General features: G+C 66.6%; 1 protein-coding gene across 1 annotated transcript in view; it reads right to left on the reverse strand.

Annotated features, from left to right (window-relative positions):
• Positions 1-23,256, reverse strand: part of GPC1 (glypican 1) — a 29,294-nt gene extending 6,038 nt beyond the window's left edge. The window contains exons 1-2 of the mRNA XM_033859436.2: positions 22,683-23,256; positions 1,090-1,248 (exon numbers count right to left, since the gene is read on the reverse strand). Of these exons, the coding sequence (XP_033715327.1) occupies positions 1,090-1,248; positions 22,683-22,848 (325 nt within the window). The 5' untranslated portion in view covers positions 22,849-23,256. The remainder of the gene's footprint in view (positions 1-1,089; positions 1,249-22,682) is intronic.
• Positions 23,257-23,513: the final 257 nt, after the last annotated feature.

Here is a 23,513-nt window from a genome sequence, read left to right on the forward strand (position 1 = left end):
GGTCCAAGCTCCCATCCAGCTCCTGCCGCGGGACTCCGGGTCCTGGTCCCCACACCAGCCTCCAGCCCAAACGGGCAGTCTGTAGCTCATCGCTAGCCCAGCAGCACACAGGGTGGTCGCGGGGCCCCCAACCCCATGGCCAGCCTCCAGCCCCATCTTTTGAGCAGGGTCCTGCTCTGAGCCAGGACGCTGGCAGCCGGCCCAGAAGGTGTGGCGCGTGAGCGTGGGCCCCGCGTCCTGGAACACAGCCACCCGAGGCCCTGCTACACGCAGGTCCCAGGCGCACTTCAGACGAAGGCTCTGAGACCCCTGCCGCCGGTGGCCAGGTAAGGACTGCTCCCGGGGTACAAGGCACGGGGCAGCCGGAGCAGGCACGACAGTGGGGCTGAGGTGCGGGGCGGGAAGCGGCACGCAGAGGGGCAGGTGGAAAGGACTCTCGGGGTGGGGGGGCACAAGTGGGCCCGGAAGCGGAAGAGGAGTCGCTTTTAACACAGATTAGCGTCCCGAACGGATGCTGTGCAGGCTCTGGCATCAGCTGTCACTTCCGGGGCCCCTCCCACCAGCGCCCGCCATCCCCTCCGAGGTGCCCGCCGTCAGCGTCACAACGTCATCCCGCCATCCCTTGTTTAGGGGCCCAGACACGACGAGAGAGCTGGTGAGGGGCTGGGAATAGGTGACTGACACACACAGCTGACCTGGAGGCTCGAGGGCCACGGCAGGGGCCCTGAACTCCTTGTGCCTCCACCCAGCACCCTGCAGCCCCGGCCTGGCCCCCGATATCAGTCCTCACGCTGAGCCCCCCAGCTCCAGACCACCTGGTGGCCAGTGGCAGGTGCCTAGGAGAGCTCTGGAGGGCAGAGGGTCCCCTCTGAGGGCCTGATGGAAGGGGCAGGCTGCCTCTCCCCAAACGTGCATGCCTTGGGGTGCGCGGAGACCTGCAGGTGACCCCCAGTTCACGGATCCCTGCTCAGACCCCTGCACGCGGCCAGTGCTCTGCTACTACGTCCCCTCTGACCCTGCCTCACTGCGAGAGGTCCCCAAGTGCCCAGCCCCCCGCTGTGAGTGTCCTGCGGCCCCGGAGCCCCTCACCGTCAAAGCCCCGCAGCTGGGTGGCCAGCGTGGCCTGCAGGGCCCGGCCGCTGTCCAGGAGCGCCGTCTCCAGCTCGGCCCGGCTGCGGTTGGCCAGGTTCTCCTCCATCTCGCTGGTGCAGCAGGTGTAGCCCTGGGGGCAGATCCGCAGGTGCTCACCTGTGGGGAGGGGCTGGCGTGAGGGAGAGGAGGGCTATGGGAGGCTGGGGGGCGGGGCACCAGGAGAACGGGCCTCGCGGCCGGTGGGCTCTCCTGCAGGGAGGGGACGTGATCGGCACGCGGGTGGGGCTGCCTGCCAGGGTGGGGGGAAGGCAGGCCCGGCTCGGGGCAGCGCCTGGGGTGGGCCGTGCAGCCCTCAGCACAGGGCACAGGAGCAGGGCTTCCTCTGCAGAATCCCACCTCCAGGCCTCCTGGGGCAAGCCCCGGTGGGGATGGGTGTACAGCAGGAGTGCGGAAGGCTGGGCCCTCCTCCACGCCCCCTGCGTGTGAGGAGGGCCGCCCCAGGGGCCCTGAGCAGCTCAGCTCACGCCTGGACCTCAGCACAGAGAGGCCTCAGGTCCTGTGGGGGGGGCACGGGGGGCTGCCAGGTTCGAGGCTCACAGCGGAAGTGCCCAGGCCTGCCCGGCGCCCCTCCCTGACCCCAGTGCGGGGTGCCAGCTCCCACTGAGGAGAGCAGCCCCTGCAGGCCACCCACCCACAGCTCCGGGCCGGCCAGAGGCAGTGGCCCCTCAGGCCGAGGCCCACCCCGTCAGGACAGCCCGGGCACAGGTCTGCTGGGGCCCTGCTGTGAGACCCGCACCCACCTGGCAGGACACACCGAGCCCCCTCGGGTGTGCGCACCGTCCTCTGTACCCTCAAAGCCCCCATCACCCCCGTGCCGCCGCCCGGGCGCGGGCTCCCGGCAGCACTGCTTACAGCAGCGCTGGGACGTGACTGAGGTCGCTTCCCCCACTCTCGTGGTGCAGGGCGCACCTTTGAAACTGTGCTGGTCCCCGTTCTGAGGGGGGTGCTGTGAACCCACTTTACAGACCAGGAAACTGAGGCTGGCAGAGACGCCGGTTCCTGTCTGAAGTCACACAGTCAGGGGCTGAGTGGCTCAGGCCGCTCAATTTCAGGCCCCCACGGCCACTGGGCTGCCTCACAGCCCCCCAGGCCCACTCCCCACAGGCCGCAATTCCTGACTCTAAGCGGGGCAGGGCATGGAGGGAAGTGGACGCAGGGGTCTGGCCCGGACAGGGGCTGTGTGGGGCTGGAGTCGAGGGCTCGCCCGGTGCGGCCGGCACAGTTGCAGGGGGTCGTGGAGCAGCCTGGGCAGAGCTCTCTGGGTCCCGAGGCTGCCCTGAGGGGTGGGGGGCTGCAGGGTGGGCGGCGGCCTCCAGCAGAGGCCTTGCCCGGGGGAGAGGGGTGGGTAAGACCAAGTCATTCTCCGCAGGCTGAATTAACCCTGGAGAGCCTGCGGCGGGGCGGGGGGGGGGGGGGGGTGCTTAGGTCACACTTAAGTCTGAGCGTCCTCCTCTCCTGCACACGCCCCGGGGAAGCAGGGACAGGTGCAGAGGACAGAGTCACCCTATGGCCTGTCTGCAGCTCTGTGCCCATCAGTGTAACAGCCAGGAGAGGGCAGCGGTGCCCCAGGCGCGGTGGGAGGGGGCAGAAGGGCGCTGCACACTCTGGTGGCACTCGAGGGACGTGAAAGAGGCTCGGTGGGGAGGAAGGAGGGCGGGGGGCAGAGGCAGGAAGCGCAGCTCCTTCCCCCTTTTCCCTCACAAACCTGCCCCCAGGGCCTGCTGTCTAAGGGGCGCTGTGGTCTCCACCCTGGAACAGGGCTGACTGTGGGGTAGATGTCGGAGCTCGTGTGCCTATGCCCTGCAGAGCCCCAGGCCCGCGGGGTGGGGAGTCAGGGGTCTGGGACCTGCCCCCTGCCCCGGGTTGAGTCAGGCCTTTCTGGCCACGTGCGGGTCTCACGGGAACCAGCTGGGGTGGAGGGACAGAGCCTGGCTCCCCAGGGCCTGGCAGAGAGTAAGCACCCCCATCCCTGCCCTCCTTCCTTTGGGGGGTGGGGAGGGCTGGGACCCGAGGACGTCCCCAGAGACAGTTCTTCCTCTCCGCTGCCCTTGCTGACGCTGACCCGTGGCCCTGCACCATCGCCAGCAGGGGGCAGCTCACAGACCAGGACGAGGGTCCCCCACCTGGCGTCGTCCCAGCTGGTAGAGCCGGGCAGACAGTGGACCCGTCTCCCTGATGGTGGAGGCTGTGCAACAGGGCCGTGTGCACCCAGCCAGGAGGGGCCTGGGCCCTCACCGCCTTCCCCCTGGCAGGGGCCGGGAGAGCACCCTTGGCGAGGACCCTCCCCTGCTGCTTGGGACCAGCGGGCCGTGGTGGTGCCGGGCTGGGGGTCGGGGGCTGAACTGGGTATGTGCCCTGGGGCTGGGAGCGGCTGCAGGTGCCAGCCTAGGCTCAGCTGTGACAGGCACCCAGGCCAGGTTGGATGGGTCACAGGGCGGCAGCGGGCAGGCAGGAGAGGCAGGAGGGTGCAGGCTGTCGAGGTGGCCTCCCCGGCTGGCCGCCCTCCCTCCTGAACCTTCCATTCCTGCAGGCAGGAGAGAGGCGAGGACAAAACACCCAGGACCCCCTTTTCTCAGGCCGGCTCCTTGGCAGTGTCGGGCCCACCCACCGCTCACAGCCGTGAGCCGCCCCCCCCCCCCGCCCCCGCCGCCTCCCTGCGGCGCCCCCTCAGCCCCGCCTGGCCACCTCGTCCAGCCAGCCCGGTGACCTGCGCTGTTCCGGCCGCCCCAGCACAGCCCCCGTCCCTCCCTCCCTCCTCGGACACACACGGGAGTGAAGACACGGAGCCAGAGCCCGGGCGCCGGCCTGAGGCCCCGGGCAGGCTGGGCTGAGGCTCCCCGAGCCCGCGGCAGGGCAGACGCGGTGGCCGCTGCTAGTCGGTGGGCAAGGCCCTGGCCCAGCTCGGCCTGGGCCCGCGGGTCATCTGTCGGTCCTGGACATCAGCCGGGCAGAGGTGGGCTCTGCAGGGCACCTTCCCAAAAAGCAAGTCTGCTCCCTGATCTAAGCCGCACGGTTGGAGGGGGGTGGGGCCTGCCAGAGGGGAGGTGAGCTCCCTGACCCTGGAAGTGTGCAAGGCAGACTGATAAAATCCCCCTCTCGTCATTTCACACCTCCACCCCCAAACCCTCACCTCTGGAGAAAGGGGGGCACTTGGGCCAGGCAGGAGGGCATGGCTGGCATCCTGTCCATCTTAGAGCTGCCCAGTCCCACCCTCCGGTCACCCCCGCCCTTTCCCCTCCCCACTGGGAGGCATCAGCCTGGCCCCTCTTCCCGCTGCCCCTCCCATCTGCACTGAGGCTCCTCCCCCAGCTGGCCAGTGGCGGCCCCTCCTTCCTTCCTCAGTCTGTTGCTGCTTTTGCAACAGCAGACTACATCCTTCTAGAACTCTCCCTTCCCTCAGCCTTTGGGACACCTCCTCTCGAGATCCCAGGTTTTTTGGGAGGAAGAGGGGAAGCTCTTTCATGGCAGGTTTGCTCCCCCATCCCCAGTCTCTTTAGAGCCTCTCCTCTAGGCCTGGCCCCTAGGTCCCAAGTCTCCAAACCCCCAGCCGCCCTCCCCAGGTTAAAACACCTGCACTCGCTTCCTACCCCGCCCCCCCAGCAGTTCCTTTTCTTGCTGGATGGCAGACCACGTATCCGCCTCCTTCCCCCATACTCAGACCTCCGGGGGGCGCCCCAGATTCCGGCTTCTCCTCAGCAAGTCCCATCAGCCTATGGCTTAAACACCTTTAAGCCTCACACCTCCTGCCACCTGCTGACACAGCCGCAGTTCCCAGCCCTCCTAAGGGCACAAGCAGCCTCCTGATGGCGTTCCCACCCGGCAGGCCCCCCACCGGCTCTGCAGACCCAGTGCTTTAGCCCAAGACCCCACCCCAACAGGGATCCCCATCACCAGTGCTGGATGCAGACCTCATCTGTCCGGGCCCAGCCTGGCAGCCGCTCCTGACTGGTGGCCCCAGAGCCCTCCCAGGAGGCTGCAGAGGGAAGATGGCGCGACACCAAGCCCGTCTCTCCAGAAGCTTCTGCAGCTCACACAGGGGTACGCAGACCGCCTGCTCAACTTGCCTTTAAAGCCACATCCCAGATGCTCTGCACCGACAAATCCTGCCGCCCCTAGAATACTCTCGGCAATTCGGTGCAGGCAATTAGCCGCCCTGGCCTCCCAGGACGGTGCTGGAAGGCAGCTCTGTGGCCAGTTCTAGGTACCCTGGCCTCCAAAACACGAGGGAGAGGCCCAGGTCTGGAAAAGCAGTTAGGGGGCTGCGTCCCTACCCCTCCCTTCTTCTCAGCTCTGGACCCCAGCCGGCCTGCTGAGGGGGTGGGGCGTGCAGAAGGCTCTCCCCAAGCACGTGACCCTTCTTGGGACAACTGCCCATGCCCACTCCTGCTCCTGGACCCCTTCCAGCTCCAGTGGGCGCTGCAGGACCCTGCTGCGGGGGGGGGGGGGCACTGGACAAATAACCCGAGGTCCCCTGGGCACCGCCCACAACCCGAGCTCCGGACCTTCTTTCCTCATCTCCTCACTCCGCCCCACGCCCCCGCCCCGGCCAAGAAGCGTTTGTCCCTGGCCAGTCTCTGTCGCAGGGTTACCCCGAGCACCTAGAGGCCATGCAGGGGGGCAGCCTCAGACCCACCTCAGACGGGACATTTCAACCACCATCCTCCCCCGCTCCTAACGCGGAAACAAAACCCGTAACCCCTCCTGCCCCGCTCCCAGCGCGCTTCTCTACCCCTCACCGGCCACCTCTCCGCCGGCCCTAAGCCCCTCCACCATTCCGGCCACGTGACAGCATCACCAAGGCGGCCCTCTGCCGCCGCTGCGGAGCCTCCGTCACGCACGGGGACCGAAACTGAGGGGTCTCGGCTGCGACACCTCTGCGCTCGGCGGGAGGGGTCCGCCCCTCAGGCTCGCCACGGGTCCCGCTGCCCAGGGGCTGCGTCGCTGGCGGCGGGACAAAGACCGAGCGCCCGGGCGCCAGTCGCTGCCGGCCAAGGACCGAGGGCCCCACGGCGCGGCGCAGGAGCCGGCGCGCGGGGGTCTGGAGCGGCGGCCGAGCTCCTGGCTCCTGGCGCAGCGAGCAGGGGGCGCTGGCGCAGTGGGCGCGGCCGCGCAGAGAGCAGGGGGGCCGCGCCGCCGGGGCCTGCGGCAGGCGAAGGGGGGCGGGCAGGAGGGCGACGCGATTGGCGGGGAAGGGGCTTGCCGCAGTGGGCGCGGCAGGCCCTGGCGGGGGTGGCAGGAGAGGGGGCTCGCAGGGGCTGCCGCAAGCGAAGGGGAGGGGAATGGGTTTGACGGAAGAGGAAGGGGGGCTTGCTGCAGGAAGAGATGGGGGCGGGGAGGGGTGGCAGGGGCGCTGCGGGGATACAGCGGGAGGCACGCGAAGATGGGGTGAAGGTGGGGAACTGAGGGGAGGAGAGGTGGGTTGGTGATGGGCGCACTGAGGATGAGGGATCGATGGGGTGGACATGGAGACTGGCGAGGGGGCTCATGATGGGAAGGGGATGGAGAAATGGATGAGGACGCAGACGAGGGCTTGTGGTGAGGGTGAGGGTGAGGGCGGGGTAGCATGGACTGAAGGTGGGGTTCTGGCGGTGGTGATGGGGGACGACAGCGCTGGACATGAAGATGGCTAGGAGGAGGGAGTGGAGGTGAGGGTAGTGGGCCTGCGGATGGAGATGCGGTGGGCCGGCGGAGATGGAAATGGGTATAGGGCGGGCGGCCGGCTGGGCCCGGGCGGGGTCACCGGCTTGGATCCCAGCTCCGCGGACGCCGCCCGGGCTTAGCCCGAAACCCCTTCTCGGCGGCGGCTCCGGCGGCGGCGTCCCCAGCTGCGGTGGTGGCGGCGGCGGCGGCGGTCCGGGCGGGCGGCGCGCGACGCCGGGTGCGAGCGCGTGGGGGGCTCGGGGTCCGCCCGTGGAAAGGCGGATGAGCAGGATCGGGTTGGAGAGCTTGGAGGAGGTGCGCGGAACCGCAGCCGAGCGGGACCGGCTGGAGGACTCCGCGGCCGCCTCCCAGGGCGGCACTACAGCCGCACTGGCGCGCACCGTGGAGGGCGGCGGCTCCCCGCGCGGCGACGCGCCTCCTCCCGCTGCCCCCGCCCCGCTGCGCTCGGCACCGCCCCCGTCTCCCAGGAAACCGCCGCGGCCGCCCCGCACCCCTCCTGCCGCCGGCTCGGCAGCCGCGCTCAGCCCCCGAGCTTCCCACGGCCAGAGGCCCACCCGGCGCCCGCCAGGCTCCTGCCGCCCTGCCCTACGGGGGGCTGCGCCCCATTTGGAGTCTGGTGGGCAGGGGAGCCAGGGCCCATCCCAGAATGGTGATGGGAGGGGCGTCAGCTCTCTCCTCCGAAGGAGAGTGACAGCCCACTGCCTGAGAGTCCCCTCTCCGCATGACAACGACCAGATCCCTACTGCTGTCTGGGCACTCAAGGGCCACCATCGGTCACTCCCGTATCCTCTCCCCGCCCTCTCCAGCCCCCAGCCTCTGGCCTCAGGGACCTGGGCCTCCGTCCTAACGTCCTGATCTGCTTCCTTAGGAAATATCAGACCGCGCCTGGCCACGCCCTCCTCTGGCTCAGCCACCTCCTCCTCCTGGCTCACCCTCCCACACCCAGGACCAATCCCCTCCACTCGCTGCAGCCCCAGCCCTGCTCCTTGCCTCCGCCGTGCCTGCCAGACCCACTGGAGAAACCACCCACTGAGTCCCCCTTCCCGCAGTGCCGCCGCGCCGGGTCCCCCCCTCCCCCGCCCCCACCCCGGCCAGCCCGCACAGGGACACGGAGACACACGCCGCACAGGGAGCTCTGGAGCGAAGTACCCTCTCCAAGGCGGCCCAGAACACCGAGGGCCCCCGAAGAAGGGGGTTCCACCAGGTAGCTCACAAGGCCGCTCTCTGCTGTCTGGTTCCTGCTCAGGGACCCCCGCCCTTGAGTAGGCCACCCTGCCGGCAGGCGCCGGGCTTGGGGGTGCCTTGGCGAGGCGGTGGGCCCCCCGGAGGTGGGCCTGGAAGCAGCTCTGGCTCAGAGGCCAGGCCTCTTCCCACTGGCCTCCCCACAGTGCTTCAGGGTTCAGGGCTCACACCGGGCCTCAGAACAAACTGGGGATGAAGGCGCGTCTTCTGTGCCCGTGACCCCAGGTCTTGGTTGCAGGACAGGAGGCCTCTCGTGGGGCCTGGGAGTGAGATGCTCCCTGGAAGCCTCACCCACCAGGCCAGGCTCAGCGCTGATTCCTCATCCTTGGCCCAAGCCCAGCTGCAGAGGACACTCCCCCAGGACTCTACACAGCCGTCCCTGACAGGGGCGGGGCGAGGGGAGCTCTGGGCTCCGTACAGCTCTCCCATTTAGCTTGCCCGTCCACCCAACCTCTGGGCCAGGGGGGCAGCCCAGGAGATGGACCGATGCCGCCTGCCTCTGCCGTGTCCACCGAGGAGATCCTGGAATAGCAGGAGGGGACCCTGCGGCCCAGGGGTCCTCTCAGCCAGTTTCCCCCAAAGACCCAACGCAGGCCATCCATCCACACTGGGAAGGCTCAACGGGCAGAGGGCACAGACGCTCAGCTGGGCCGGAACATAGAGCAGACCCCTGAGTGCCACTGAGGGAGCCCTCGGGGACAGGCTTAGGCCCAGGCCCATGCCCAGCACCGGCTCCATAAATGCAGAGGGGAAGGAACAGAGGGGCTCAGCCGCTCACCTCCCCACAAAGCCTGGCAGCCTCTCTGAGGTCACGGCCATCCCTGCTGGCATCCGCTCTGACCTGCTGCTTCCACTAACCCCTTGGTCTCACGCACCCTTCTCCCCTGCCCTGCTCTCTTTCAAGGCCCACTCACCTCTCCCTTCCTCCAGGAAGCCCTCCAGGTCCCTCTGGGCAGAAGCACCTGCCTAGCCTCTAACCTCCCCGACCGTGCGCAGCCCTCCCTGGGGGCTTTCCGACTGGCCCCCCTTCTCAGCAGCAGCAGCAGAGCTGCTCGGCCTGCTGGTGGGAGCCTCCTCTCCTCTCGCCTCCTCTCCTCTCGCCTCCTCTCCTCTCGCCTCCTCTCCTCTCGCCTCTCTGCCCAGCGTCCAGGCTGGACCCGGTGCTGAGTGACAAACGTACAAAGAAAGGATCTCTGTGTAGTGTTGGCATTCAGGGAAAGGGGCTTCACAGCAGCGCTGCCCCAGAGCCGCAGCCTCAGACCTCCCCCTCCCCTGGAAAGCCAGCACCTCCCCGGCCCGACCCCTCCCCAGAGGCGGCATGACAGCCATCTGCACGCTGGTGCGAGGGGGGCCGCGGGGTGACTTCACAGTCCACAAGGACTCCCTTATTCTTCCGGAGGCCCCGGCCACCTCCTGATGAGATGGAGCTCTCACTGGGTGTCTGCAAGGGTCTCAGCCATTTCCGGGTTTGAGAATCCTTTCCTCTTCCCGACAACTGCTCTCTCCCATTCTACTGCTGCCGGCGGCGCCACACAGGGAGCTAGAGTGACATGCCCAGGCGACTCAGCTTGGAGCGCTGCAAGAGACACAGAAGCATCCTGGCCTCCCCTGCCTCTCCCATCGCAAGACCTCCCTTGATTCCAGTCCCAGGGGAATTCCTGAGCAGGAGGGTGGCGGCTGAAGCAGGAACAGACACGCTCTGCCCGCAGGCGACATGCAGACGGCCACCCGGAGGGCCCTGGGAGTTCTCAGGTGCGACGGTCCCCAGCTGCTGACTCAGCACGTCCGCCCAGGCAGCACCTCCGTGCGCAGCACACACCCAGCTCGCCGGTGTCGGGGCACCGAGCCCAGCCCCAAAGGCACGATTGGGAGGGCCTGCGCGCAGATACAGCCGGGACACAGCTAACTGTGCGCCTCAGAGAAACGATGCAGTATTTTTCAGAATAAAAGTATCTGGCCCCAAAGAACTGAAAACGGGGACTTGAACAGAATCTTTTCCACCCCGGTTCACAGCAGCATTATTTGCAGGAGCCAAAAGGTGGAAACAGCCCAAGCGTCCACTGATGGCTGAACACATAAACGAAACGGGGCACACCCACACAACGGGCACCATTCAGCCCCGAGTCACGAAGGGCCGACACGCACCACCACGTGGACGTACCCTGAAAACATACGCTGAGCGCGAGAAGCCCGTCTCGAAACGACACATACTGTTATGATTCCACTTAAGTGAGGTCCCCAGAGGAGTCAAATTCATAGAGACAGTAGAATGGTGATTCCCAGGCACTGAAGAGAGCGGGGTGGCGGGGGGCGGTGAGTGTTTAATGGGTACAAAGTGGGGGAAGATGAAATTCTGCGGGTGGATGGTGGTGACGGCTGCACAGCAGTGTGAGTGAGCTTCACGCCGCTGAACGTGCACATGAAAGTCATCAAGGCGGGAAATTTTATTATGCGTATTTTACCACCAAGAAAGCACACAGTCCCGCTCCCCAGTATCTGGGACATGCTTATACTAAACACGTGGAGTGGACTCATATTAAAAATGTGTTCGTTGTTTATTTGAAACCTAAATACTCAGGACACACGCTACGAAACTATTAACTATCTGAAATAGCAATTTCACTGGGTCTCCTGTAGTTTTATCTGCTAAGTCTGGCGGCCCGGCCCTCTGTGGGGCGTGGGGAGAAGCCGGACCGAAGTCACTCAGGCTCCCCACCGGCAACTCCCCGCCACGCGTGGGCACGCTCACACGTGCACTGCCTTCCAGGCTCCCTGGAAAAGGGCCTCAGACCCTGCCCATGCCAGCGGCAGGAGGGCAGAGGTTGACGTCAGAGCAGGGTCTGCCTTCCCACAGCCCCCACCTCCTTGGAGAACGGTGGGCCTCACCGTCTCGGTCAACAGGAAGATACACTTATCCCCATCTCACAGATGGGAAGACTGAGGCTGGGAGGGTTCTGAGACTTGCTCAATGTCTCAAACGTGTTGCCTAGTGCTGGTCTCCTTCCACTGGCCCGAGTGCCTCCCTGTCTTCACTGAAGGGAAGGAAATGAAAGTGCTGGGCACCTGGGGGCCCACCAGCAGCCCAGAGGTCCCAGGTACGGAGATGAAGGCTCCTGGAAGATGAGGGCAGAGTGGTGGCCTGGCCACCCTGCTAGCCTGCACCACCCCGTCAGTGGCCAGGAGCTGCTGAGACCTAGAACACCGTCAGGCAGCTGGGCAGGAGCCCACGGGGCCAGCGGCCACGCCCAAGCCCCGCACGGGAGGGACACCTGCCGGGACACTCCCGCAGCAGCACAAACCCACCAGAAAGGGCCCCCACCACCCAAGCACACGGAGGGCTCCCAACCTGGGCAGCCGGGTGACCTCGGCATTTGCCCGCTTCCCGGCTCCCCAGAGACGGACCCTGACCTCCTGTGGGGCCTGGGGGCTGTGGGAACGGGTGGGCCAGCCTACCTCCTGACCTCTCCAGCTCAGTTTCTGCAGGGTGGTCGAGCTGACGCATCGGTCAGGGAAGGGCCAGGTGTCTACGCAGCCCGGGAATTCTGCTCCCTCAGGCACCCAGGGTCTTGGTCTCCGCTCTGTTCAGCCACACCCAGCAGGCGAGGTGGGACGGTCCCGCCCAGGGCAGTCAGCGCCATCCCCAGAGAGGGGTCAAAGGGGCGGGACAGGCCCCACATGACCTGGGCAAGGAGAGGCCCCTTCTGATGCGGGCTGCCAGGCCCCTAGGCTGGCCGTGGGCTGGCCGTGAGTGGGGTCCTGCTGGCGCTGTCTTCCCCCCACCCTCCGACGTCTCTGCAGAGCCTGCAGGGCCCCTGGGCCTCTGCTTGGGATTCATGTCTGAATACCACCTGCCACCCTCCCAGGCTGCCCTCCTGGCTGGTGGCACGGCCCTGTGCTGGGGCAGCACTCCTCCATCGCGGGCTGCCCCTCCAGCAGGGGCCTGCAGCCAACTCTTCTTGCAGTTCCCAATTTCTCAGGACCAGGGCCAGCCAAGGGGGAACACGGGACACCACGAGACAGCGCCAGCCAGGAAGCAGCAGTAGTGACCAGGGAGCCCCTCCTCTCCAGCCCGATCCCTCAGACCCCCAGTGTGGGGTGGGGTCGATCCCTGGGCCTGGCCAGCACAGGCTGGCCTCCCTCCCCACCAGGGGGCACTCTTCCCCACAGCCACCTCTGGAGAAAGGATGGGCCTGTCTCTCCAACAGGCTCCCCCGCCTGCCGTGATGCCCCCCCAGGACACAGCCCCGTGCTGAGCACTCCACACGAGAACCCAGTTTCACAACCACTCCACACAGCAGGTGTTGCTACCATCCCCATTTTACAGAAAAGGATTCTGAGGCACAGAGAGGTTCAGTAATTGGCCCAAGGTCACACAGCGAGGGAGCATGGCGCCAGACTTGAAACCTGGCGGCTGGGTGGCGGGTCCAGGAGACCAGGTTTTGGCTTCTGCTAGGGCTCCACCTGTTTCCTAAGACACACGCCACTGGGAATGGCCACTGGATCCAAAGGACACTGGCCCTGGGCCAGGGGGGTGGCCTTGAAAACTCTAGGTAGCAGAGGAGGAATGCCTGGGGTGGGGGGCCCAAGGCAAGAGCCCTGCAAGAGCAGCGTGGGACCCTCGGGCCAGGAGGGGAGCTGTGTCCGAGCGAGTGCCTCAAGCCCTCAGGGAGGATGGGGCGAGAAGGCCACGGCTCACAGCGAGTGGCCGAGCGGCACGTGGGCCAGGGGCCGCCCCAGGCTGGGAGGGGTCTTCGCTGTGCGGTCAAGGGGCACATGTATGGTTCCAAACCACATGCGTGTATCTAAACCCACACGTTATTTCTTGTTACTTATAACTTACAAAAGTAACACGTGGTCACCGTGGCCAGCAAAGCTGCAGTTCACATGAAGCCTCTGACACCCTTCCAGTCCCTGCGCGGATGGCATTGCAGCTGCATTTCAGCACCGAGGACAGCGCCCGGCACACAGTAGGAGCTCAAGGAACACTACCGAGTGACTCAGAGAGACTGATCTCTGTGTCCCTATCACCCTCACCCGCAGGCAGCTGGCCGGGCCCCCGCTCTGCCCCAGTTCCCGGACGGCCCGCTGGCTCTCCTGGGGCAGACGTGGCGCTCCACCGGCCCTCCCGCCTTGGCTGGGGGCCCAGCCCGCCGCCCAGAGGCCTCCTCTTCTCTGGGCCCTGGGCCTCCTTGGCCGCTGGCTGAAGACTGCAGACCCGTTCTCAGAATAAAGAAGTAATGAAGTAAAAAATTATGCAGAGGATCATGAAGGAAGCTAGCTGCAGTGCTGCAGACGTCGGAACATTATGAACAGGTGCGTGAGGTGGTGCCCATGCGCTTTCCTATGACATCTTGCAGGCCTGATGCCCATCAGAGACTCAGAGCTGTGGTGAGTGGAAACGGTACTTTGAGATATTTGCTACAAACGTAAAGGGACATGAAAAAATCAGCAGTTTCCACCGGTGACCAAGTCCCAGATTCTAGAATGTCATCGTCGCCTTGTTCACAGTAACAAGAAATGCTAAAGGTTAGCAAAAAAGGAGATTAATTTCTTTCTCAGTCAAGTTCATGAACTCCCTGACCCCTAAACCTGGGCCTCTCCGGTGCACCCTGGTGAAGGACCCCAGCCTCAAATGACCTACCTGCCTGCACACCCACGTCTGCCCACCCCAGCTTGCCCATCCTTCTGGAGCTGACTCCACCACCACCCCTGCAAGGCCGTCCTGGCCCCAAAGCAGAGGGGTGCCCCCTCCCCTCTGCCCCCTCAGCCGCTGGCTCCATCCTGCCTGGAGCTTCGGTTCAAGGGCTTCTCATGGGGTGGGACTGGCGTTTCAGGAACCACCTCCCACCTGTTCAGGAGAGTCCTGCACTTCATGGGTCCCCGGCGTCCCTGTCCCCTCCCCTAAATGCTGTGACAACCAAAAACGCCCCCCGGGAACGCCTCCCGGCTGGGAACACCCACTTTATCCTGGGGCGGTTAGCTGTGTGTCTGACCTGCAGCAGCTCCCAAACATACAGTGACGGGGAGGTGGCAGTCCCTGGGCGTTAGGTCACTGGAAGGGAGACCAGCAAGGCGCCTGGAGTGTCCTGTGGGCGGCCACTGCCAGGCCAGGGGAGGGGGGTCAGGGACGGCGGGGCTTAACGTTTTAAGAGCCTCGTCCCTTTAAAATACCCCTATGGGTCCGGTGTGTCCCGAACTCCATGATGAAGGGAGGTGGGAGTGAACACCTCAGCCGGTCCTGAAGCAGGTGGCATCATCTGTCTCCCCAGGGCCTGCAGATGGTCCCAGGTGTGTGGGATGCACTCTCCGTAGCCCCAGACACTCGAGGACGCACACAGTCACACATGGCTCACCACAGGGCCCAGATGTCCACAGGTGGCCCCAGGATGCGCTTAGACACACAGACGAGCCTGTACGGCCACCCTCAGGCTCAGAGAGTGGGCCTCAGCACTGGGGATGCTGTCCGAAGGTGTGCACAGGCCACAGACCTCCACAGGTTCTGGTGCTGATGGCGGGCCCAAGAAATGTCCCCGCCAGGGAGACACGGGGCCACAGTCGCTGCCAGGTGCACCTGTCCAGGGTCTGGCTGCCCGCCTGAGAGGGAGACGTGCTGGCCTATCCCTCAGGCTGCTGGGAGCACTGCAGCCTAATCCACCCCCAGGGCCAACAGCCGGGGCGCAGACGCGGCTCAGGATACGGCCAGTGGCTGCCTGGCTCCGGACTGCGGGGTTTCTCACTAGACCCTGACCTTCCGGGGGTGGGGCCCATAGCTTGAGGGTGAGCACAGAGCGGATGAATGGATGGACGGGTAGGAGGGTGAAGGGCCTTGCCTCCTGCCTGGCCAGCCTCTCCTCGTCCCTTCCAAGCAGGCGGGGCGCGGGCATTTGGTGCCCATCGGCAGGACCAGCTCTGAGCTTAGGATGCCCTCCTTGAGGTGGTGGGCTGGCAGAGTTTGGGCTAGAGTTGAGCGGAGGCTGACCTTGTCTTCTCCTGCCGGCCGGCTGGCCGGGCCCTCCTGCAGCCCGAGTCCTCACGTGCACCTCTCTTAGGCCGGCTCCTCTCCCGGACACCCCACCCAGCCCCTCCTGGGGCTCACCCACCTGTCCTAGCCTTGGAGCCCCTCAGTCCTCTGGGGCCTGCCAGGGCCCGTCTTTCCTTGTACCTGTGGGAGCTCTGTGGCCTCCCCGCCAGCTCTGTCCTCTGGCCCACCTCACCCCTGCAGCCTGGAACACACGCCCAGCACCTAAGGACAGGGCCACACGGATGCCCCCCAGCGCCCCAACGAGGCAGGCTTGCGTGGGCTCGCCCCTGACCTCCTCCTCTCTGGGGCACCCCCTCAATGGGTGGCACCATTGCCCGGGGCCCACACCAGATACCTGGGACAAACCTGGGCCAGGGCAGCAAGGCCACGGAGGAGAAGCTACCCAGGGACAGGGCTCTGAGCACTGGGGACCCCTTCCTGGGACCCAGCTTCCCCACCTGCACACCAGGTGGTACTCGGCCTGCCCTGCAGGCACCCCGTCCTGCCCGCTCTGGGAGGCTGGGAGGGGCTGCCAGGCAATGGGCCAGTGGAGGCCAGGGCACGGCTTAAGGACGCAGGGCCTTGGACCGAGGCCGGGGCTGGCTCCTGGACACTTCAGTGGGTGGGAAGGAGTGGTGAGGAAGGCGAGGCCTGCAGGGCCTCCGCTTGCTGGCCTGCTCCAGCCCAGGTGCTCTCCTTGGCCCCAGGCCCGGCTGTGGCCACCCTGTCCATCCTGTCCACCTGTAGGGCCCTGGGCTCCGCCACACTGCAGACGCGCGAGCTGATGGGAGGCCTGCCTCACGGTGCTGCTGGCTGGTCCTCACCTGATGCTGGACCCATCTTCCATCTCCTGCCTCCCCGCAGCCCCGGACTCGGCCAGGTCGCAAACTGCCTGGCCTCCCCCCGCCGGAGTCTGAGCCCGCACAGCTCTCCTCCTCCAAGATGCAGCAGGGGCGGCAGGCAGGGCGCTGGGCCTCCAGGGGCCCGAGGTCAGGGCAGATGGTGAGGGAGCAGGGTGGACGGAGCCCGCCGGGCCTGGCCTGTCATCCAGCCAAGCCTCTAGAACCCAGGGAGCACTTCGTACAAATCGGCAGCCAGCGTCCTCGGCTGGGCCACGGAGCCAGGAGCCAGCAGCCCGCCCACCTCCCCTCCCCACACCCTGCCCCGCACGCTGTGTGCCCTGCTCAGGGGCCCTCGCACTTGTTGTGGGGGGAGCCCCAGCCTGTCCACGGCAAGCTGCTGCCAGCGAGCCACAACTCTCCCAGACGGGTGCCCCTGACCCCCACGAAGGTCATCAGCTCAGCCCCTCATTGCCCAGCCAGGCTCTGGGACGTGCCACAAGTGAGATGCGTCAGCAGGTCGGCAGTTACCAGACTCTGAATGTCAGAATGAGTGGCCCCCGGCCCTCCTCTCGGACTCAGTTGGAGTTGGAGAAGTTAAGGCCTACAGGGTGCAGAGCTCTGGCCATTTTCCTGAGAAGCTTGCAGGCTGGTGGGGGTGAGAATGGTCTGACACCCTCACTCCAGCACCAAGGCCCCGGTGCACGTCGGGGCCGAGACCCTGAGCCTGTGGCATGGGCCTGTCCTGAGGAGACACCCACCAAAATACCCAGAGCCCAGGATCCCCGCCCTGGACAGCACGCACCCGAGAGTGAGGAGCCAAGCCTGCAGTGGGCTGAACCCTGGCCCTCGTTCGTATGTCAGAGTCCCCAGGACTCTTGACATATGAACCCCCAGGACTCTGACATATGCCCCCCAGGACTTCAGGACGTGAGCTCATTTGAGTGTGGGGTCTTTGCAAATGTAACTGGTTGGGCCCCTAACTTGATAGGATTGGTGTTCTCATTTCCATAAAGTGAAATTCAGAAGCAGACCAGCACAGGGACACCTACTCATAACGACAAACCCAGAGACTACAGACCAAGGGCCCCCAAGGATCGCCTGCAACCCCCAGGAGCCAGGAGAGGCCCTGGAACAGCTTCTCTCTCACGGCCTCAGGAGGTCCTAGCCCCGTGACACCTTGATCTTGGACTTCTAGCCTCTGAACTGCTAGACGATAAACTCCTGCTGTGAGGCCACCTAGCCTGCTGCACCTGTGCCAGCAGCCGGGGGAAGCGGGCGCACGCCTGACCCCAGCACCCAGCCCAGCCCGGCACCACACGGGCGGCGCTCAGCATACTTACTGCTGAGGTTGCCCAGACTTGGGGAGCACCCCGGGAAAACAGGGAGAGCCCTGGAGAGCAGTGGGTGTGTTGGGGATGCCTGGGAAGCTGAGCAGCAGGGCCAAGCCCCGGAGGGAGGATGGTGATGGGCGTGTGCCGAGGGTGGGTGTGGGGAGGGCCGACCTGGCAGGAGGGGGCGCGTGTGCCAGGAAGGTGAGCCAGCCAGGAGCTGGTGGGAGCCAACGCTGAGGCCACAGGCAGGCGAGGGGTGGGGTGGGTATGGCCTGGCCCCCTCAGGGGCTCCTAAATCTACCCAGGAGTCCAAGATTCCTGCCAGGAAAGCCAGTGTGCACCCCTCACACCCAGAGCTTCCCTTGCACCCATGGCGAGACCAAGAACAGTCGAGAAAGCTGGAAGCCCCGGCCCTGCCCCCACTGCAGGGGTCACGGCTGGGAGGACAGGACAGCCCCCACCCCACAGCTGGGGACAGGGCGTAGGGCCTGGGGTTGGGGAGGACTGCAGCACCTCCGCCTGAACCATCTCCGCCCAGAGACTTCAGGCAGCTCAGAGCACCTGCCCAGGCCTGTTCCTAGACACACGTGGCAAGAATGCCGCCAGCTGGCACGGGGTAGGTGCCCCAGGCTGGAGCCCTCACCCTCCTGAGCCTGTGTCCTCTCCCAAACGTGGGTGATGACCTGACCCCACAGGGCTGTGCTGACGGCTAGATGTGGTCACAGCTGGTGCCAGGGACCAGGCAGAGACATCAGACAGGCAAGGCCTGGGCCCTGAGTCTTGGTCTGAAATCTTCCTGAACCAAGCCAGGACTCAGGGAGGAGGGTCTGGCTTATAGGAGAGCTGACCAACCTCTCACCGCCTGGGCGTGTCCAGGCCTGGGCCCGATTTGATACCGGCGTGGCCTTGGGTGAGCCCCTCTCCTGGCCTGTCTCCCTGTCTAGGACCAGCCAGGCTGACACCTGCGCCCGTGCATGGGGTGGCCTAGCACAGGCCCGGAGCACCCACACACCCTCTGCTCTCCTCGCGGCTCCGAAGCCCACCTGCCGCCTGGCGGGAGTGTCCTCAGTCCCTCTCCTGGGAGGCCTCAGTGGCCCTGCAGCCCTGTCCACCACGGGCTCACGCTGTCCCTTATTAGGACTGGCATGGAACCAGTCTACCAAGACCGGCCTGCCTTGTCTTCTGGACTCACCTACCCCTGGATGGGGCATCTGTCCATGACTCCTGGGGGACCTGGCCCAGCATGGTGCTGGGGACACGCCAGGGGCTGCTCTTAGGGTCGACCAGCAGGACACAGCTGGTCCATCCTCTGTGTACACCCCGGGCAGGGCCGCCTGATTCACGCCCCTGGAACAGCCCTCTCTAGCAGGGCAGGGGTGGCAGGCCTTCACCGGACAGGCTCCCGGGACCAGCTCAGGGTGAGGCCCGGCCACATGGAAGGCCGAGTCACCGGCAGCAGTCGGGGTGGAGGCAGGGAGGCCCCGGAGAAGGCCCAGGAGGCGATCCAGTTAAGAGGAGCTCTAACCCGGCCTAAGCAGTGGAGTCTACGACCAGGAGAAGGCAGCTGGTGGCCCATAAGGGCCTGCCCTCGAGGCCCCATTTCAGGCCTCCAGGCTGGGGTGGCACGAGGCTTCCAGAGGACACAGAGCCCAGGACTGTTCAGCAGTTAATGCCACCGGCTTTGGAGTCAACAGACTGGGCTCTAGACCTCAGAGCTCCACGTGGGCCGAGGCCCCTGAAGAAAGCTGTGGGGCTTCTCGGCCTCAGTTACTTTTCTGTGAAGCAGGTCTGCGAAGACCCCTCCTCATCCGCTGTACCAGCTAGACAGTCACGCGGAGGGACCCACGCTGAGGGCTCCCAAGTTCCAGACACCACTGCCTGCAGGCCCTTCAGGGGCCTCTAGGGCGGGGGGCAGAGGGGAGGACATGCCTGAGGCAGCCGCAGAGTGCATGGCGTCCGCACGCACCCCTCCTGCAGCCTTCCGGTGGTCGTGACTATTCCCGTTGTCACACGTGAAGAAACAGAGGCACAGAGAAGCCAGGTCGGGGGTGGTGGTGGCGGGAAGGCTGACACGGCAGGGCTGGCCTCTGAGCCCAGGCCCACGGAGGACGTCCCGCCCCTCGGAGGAGCACGCGGCGTGTCCGGCACCAGCAAGGGCCAGGCCGCCGCACCGTGCAGGTGGCCCCCCTACCTGTGGTTCTCCCCACAGCGGCGGGGGCGGGGGGCGTATCCTGCCCTCACGCTGGGGATGATGAAACCTCAGCTGCTCTAGTGGTGAAGGGACAGCAGCAGCTGGAGGCCACGGACCACCCTGGGGCCCCAAGCCAGGCACATGGGGGCCTCTGCCCTCTGAACAGGCAGCGTGCGCACAACCGTCTGCTGTGAGGCCGGGCTGTATGCAGATGGCCTGCGAGAGCCTCACGGCTGAGGGACAGACTCGGAGGGCTCTCAGCCTCGGGCAGGACGGCACAGAGAAGCAGCGGTTTCTGCTGGGAGGCTAAGGGGTGGTCCTCGGTGGGGAATCCACAGGCAGCCGGGGTCCAGGAGCAGAGGGGCTGCCCACCAGTCCGTGTTGCACTGACAGGCCCATGCTCCCCTCTGACCTCCATCCCCAAAGTCCAGGCCCCTTCTCCTGTGCCCAGGCCCTCCGTCTCCCACTGCCCACCCACCACGGCTGGCATACAGCAGGCCGTGTGCGGGTCTCCAGCAAGTTGTGACTGAGAACCTACTTTGTGCCAGGAACCGCGCCAGGCTCCGTGGCTACTAGAGAACAGCACAGACAGAGGTGGCCTCTGCCCCCAGGGCCTCAGCGAAGGGTCGGAGAGATACACGGCAAACCGTGTCAAGTGTCAGGAGGCCGAGCAGATGCTCAGGAGACATCTGGGGACCAGAAGCCACCCCACAGGCAGAGACAGAAGATGGCCAGCCCGTGTGCGTGCGTGCGTGTGCGTGCGTGTGCGCGCGTGTGTGCGTGTGCACGCGCGTGTGTGCATGTGCGTGCGTGAGATGCAGCCCGGGGCTGGGCTTTTCCCCAGTGTTGCAGAGGGAGCCAGCTAGAGAGGTAGCTTCCCCTCACCTTCCACACAGTGCTCTGGCCGGAGGGAGGGCTACCTGCGCTGTGCAGCCCGTAAGAGGGGATGTGACCATCGTCCTCATCACGGCCACGCCTGGCTGTCCATCCAAAACACTACACACAGTCACGAGCGGGAGCCCCGTGCGCACTGATGGTCCCTCCTTCATGAGCCCCCACCATTTCTGCTCTCCCGGGCAGGCACTGGCCGGAAAGCCCACCCAAAGACCCAGGGCCGCCCTCCCTCCCTTCCAACGACTAGCAAGCATCGAGTCTCTACCCCACCAGCCAGCCCAGGCGTCCACCCCGGGGGCTCCCCAGGCTGGAGAAGTCTGCCTGCCGGCTGGCAGGACAGGAGACCAAAGGCCCGGATCCCCGAGAGCAGCGTGTCACCATGGGGCCACCAGAGGGCGCCCGTTCCACAGAGCCCGGCCAAGTTGCTGGGAGCAGGAGAGGACAGGACTGGCCGCTGCCTTGGGAGGTCACCCTGTTTCCTTCACCCCACGTGGCACCGGCACTCTCCTCGGGGCCTGGGCCCTGCAGGGCACTCTCCAGTTCAGGTGCTTACGGGGGAGGCTGAAGCCATAGGGGGTCGGGGAGAGCAGCTTCCCAGAAGCCCCTGGATCTGGGATGGAGAAGCCACGGGCACTGGTCAGGAGGGGGCGCTGTCCAGGCCCCGGGGGGGCAGCACCTGAAGCCCTGGCTGGCACGGTGCTTGGACAGCTGCTGGGCGGCCGTACACCCCCCCTCCGTCATGTGCGCAGCAAGGCACTCTGCTGGTCCCGGGTCCCCAACCCACTGCAGCCCCAGCCCAAGGAGGCCAAGACCCAGCCCCCCGCCGGCCCCGCCTCACCTTCTCCAGCCTGCCCTGCTCTCTCCTAGCCCTTGACGGCTGCCCAGACTCTGCCACTCTGTCTCTCAGCCTAACTGGGACAGAGGCCTGTGGATGCGATCAAGTTTAGGATGGTCCCGAGGACACAGCAGCCGAGTGGGAGTGGACGTGTGAAAGAGAGCTGTGGGGCGAGGGGACCTTGGAGTGCCGTCTAAGATCGGGGCTGGGTGAGGGCAGCTGCTCAGCTGCCCTGAGACCCTGGTGTCCAGGGGAAGGGATTCAACCGAAAGGCCAGGGATTCCCGGGCATTAGCTCCTCTGTTTGCACGGCGGGTGGCGGGGCTTATGAACCAACGTGTGCTGGCCCCAGGCACCCAGATGTGCCCCCCAAAACCTGTCCCCTAGGGAAGGTGGCAGCCCTGACAATGACAGGGCTTTGCCAGCAGACAGAGGCACAGGAAGGCCTACCTTGGGGGACTTGAACCCGGGGCAGGGGGCTGTCAAGGTATCAAGGCAGAGGCTTCTGTGGGTCCTGCCCTGCTGGGGGCCGGGGTCCAGGGCCTGGCTGCCCCCTCCCATTCCCCAGCAAGACACGGCCACGGACTTGCCCCTCACACTCCTCTCTCGCTCAGAACTCCTGTGGCTGTGGTCATTCCATGTCCCCCGTGTCACTACTCGAATGCCCCCTCCCCACCCCCGCCCCAGTTTGGGAGGAGTTCCCCAGGGCAGGAAGCTGGTCTGCTCCGCTCTCAGCCACCGTGTCCCAGGCCCCCTGAACAGACGCGCAGACCCACGGTGGTTCTGGACACATTCGCAGTTGGAGGAAAAAGCCTGGGGGTGTCTGTGAAATCCTTAGACCTCCACCCTCACTCCAGTCCCCAGAGCTCCTTAGAGGCCTGCAGGGAGGGTGTGGGCAGGACTGCGGGCAGCTGCAGGCTGAGGCCGCCTGAGACGGCGATGCTCTTACAAAGAAATGACACGGCCCCTGGGCGGGATCCAAGGCGCCGACCACCTGCAGCTGGACTCCCCGCCCGAGGCGGCCCTGAGTGCCAGGCGAGCACAAGTTCCCCGGGCAGGAATCCCTGCGAGGTGATGTTCCCTTCCCGGTGGCAGAGGTCGAGCCTCTCCACCCTCGCCCCCGCCCCTCCCCGGGGCCCCTAGGCTGCTTCTGCCGGGGACCCCCGGGAATCCCCGGGCCGACCCGAGGCGCCTCCCGGAGAGGGCCGCACAGCCGGTGGGAGTCCCCAGCCCATGGCCGCCGTCGGCTGCGCCCCGACAGCCGGCCCCGCAGCTCAGCCCTGCCTGTCCCGGAGGACGCACCGAGCCGGGGACCGCCCGGTCCGCCGCCCGGCGAGGAGAGCTCCGCCGGGAAGGGGCCGGTGTGCGTGTTGGGGGCCGGGGGGCGGCCGAGCGGAGCAGAGGAGACCGGGCGGAGGGAGGGCGGCTCGGGGCGCGGAGGCGCAGGGCGGACGAGGGCAGAACGGGAGAGAGAAGGGGGCGCAGGGGAGACCCGGGAGCGCCGGGTCACTCACCCGAGATCTCCGCCTGGGGCACGTCGCTCAGGCTGAAGCCCTTGGTCCCGTAGATGTGGCGGACTTCGCCGCAGCTCCGACTCTTGCTGGCAGGGTCCCCGTGGGCGCAGGCGGCCAGTGCGACGGCCACGCACAGCAGCCACCAGCCTCGGGCCCGGAGCTCCATGGCGCGGCCGGCGGCGCCCCCGGCCGGGCCCGTGCAGCCCCCGCCCGCGAAGGGCAGAGCCAAGGTCCCGGCGCACTCGGCTCGCGGTCCGGAGGCGCCGGCGGCAGGGGAGGCGGAGACAACAAAAGCCGGCGGCGGTTGGGCGCGGGGCGCGCGGGGCGCGAGGTCCGGCCGCTCTCTCCGGCGGCCCAGAGCGCGGCAGGCGAGCGCGCAGTCCCGGCCCGGCCCCTCGGCTGCCCGGGAGAGGGGCGGGGAGGGGCGCGCGGGGCGGGGCGCGCAGGGGCGGGGCGGGGCGCGGCGCGGGGGCGCGATCCGAGGCGCACGGGGCGCCCGTCCTGCCCCCGGGGCCGCCCGGCTCGCGCGGATCTGTTGACTACTGGAGGGAAGCGGGGTGGCCCGGAGCGCGCGGGCCGTGTCCGGGGTCCCCGAGGGCGGGCCCTCCACTCCCAGCGCCCGGGGCGGCGGCACCACCTGTGGGGGCGGGGGCGGGGGTGCTGAGGCAGGGCTTCCCCCGCCGGACGTGACATCACGCCTTCCGCGCGCCTATCAGGGGCTTCCCCGCCCCCAGCCGAAGTCGGCATCCCTCCCGTTTTCTCTCTCCTCGGATCAGGCCGTGCCTTCCTGCACCCTGGCCGCGTGCCTCGCGCGTCCGCTTCCACAGCCTT

The sequence above is a fragment of the Tursiops truncatus genome, chromosome 7 (assembly GCF_011762595.2).
Source record: "Tursiops truncatus isolate mTurTru1 chromosome 7, mTurTru1.mat.Y, whole genome shotgun sequence".
Lineage (NCBI taxonomy): Eukaryota > Metazoa > Chordata > Mammalia > Artiodactyla > Delphinidae > Tursiops > Tursiops truncatus.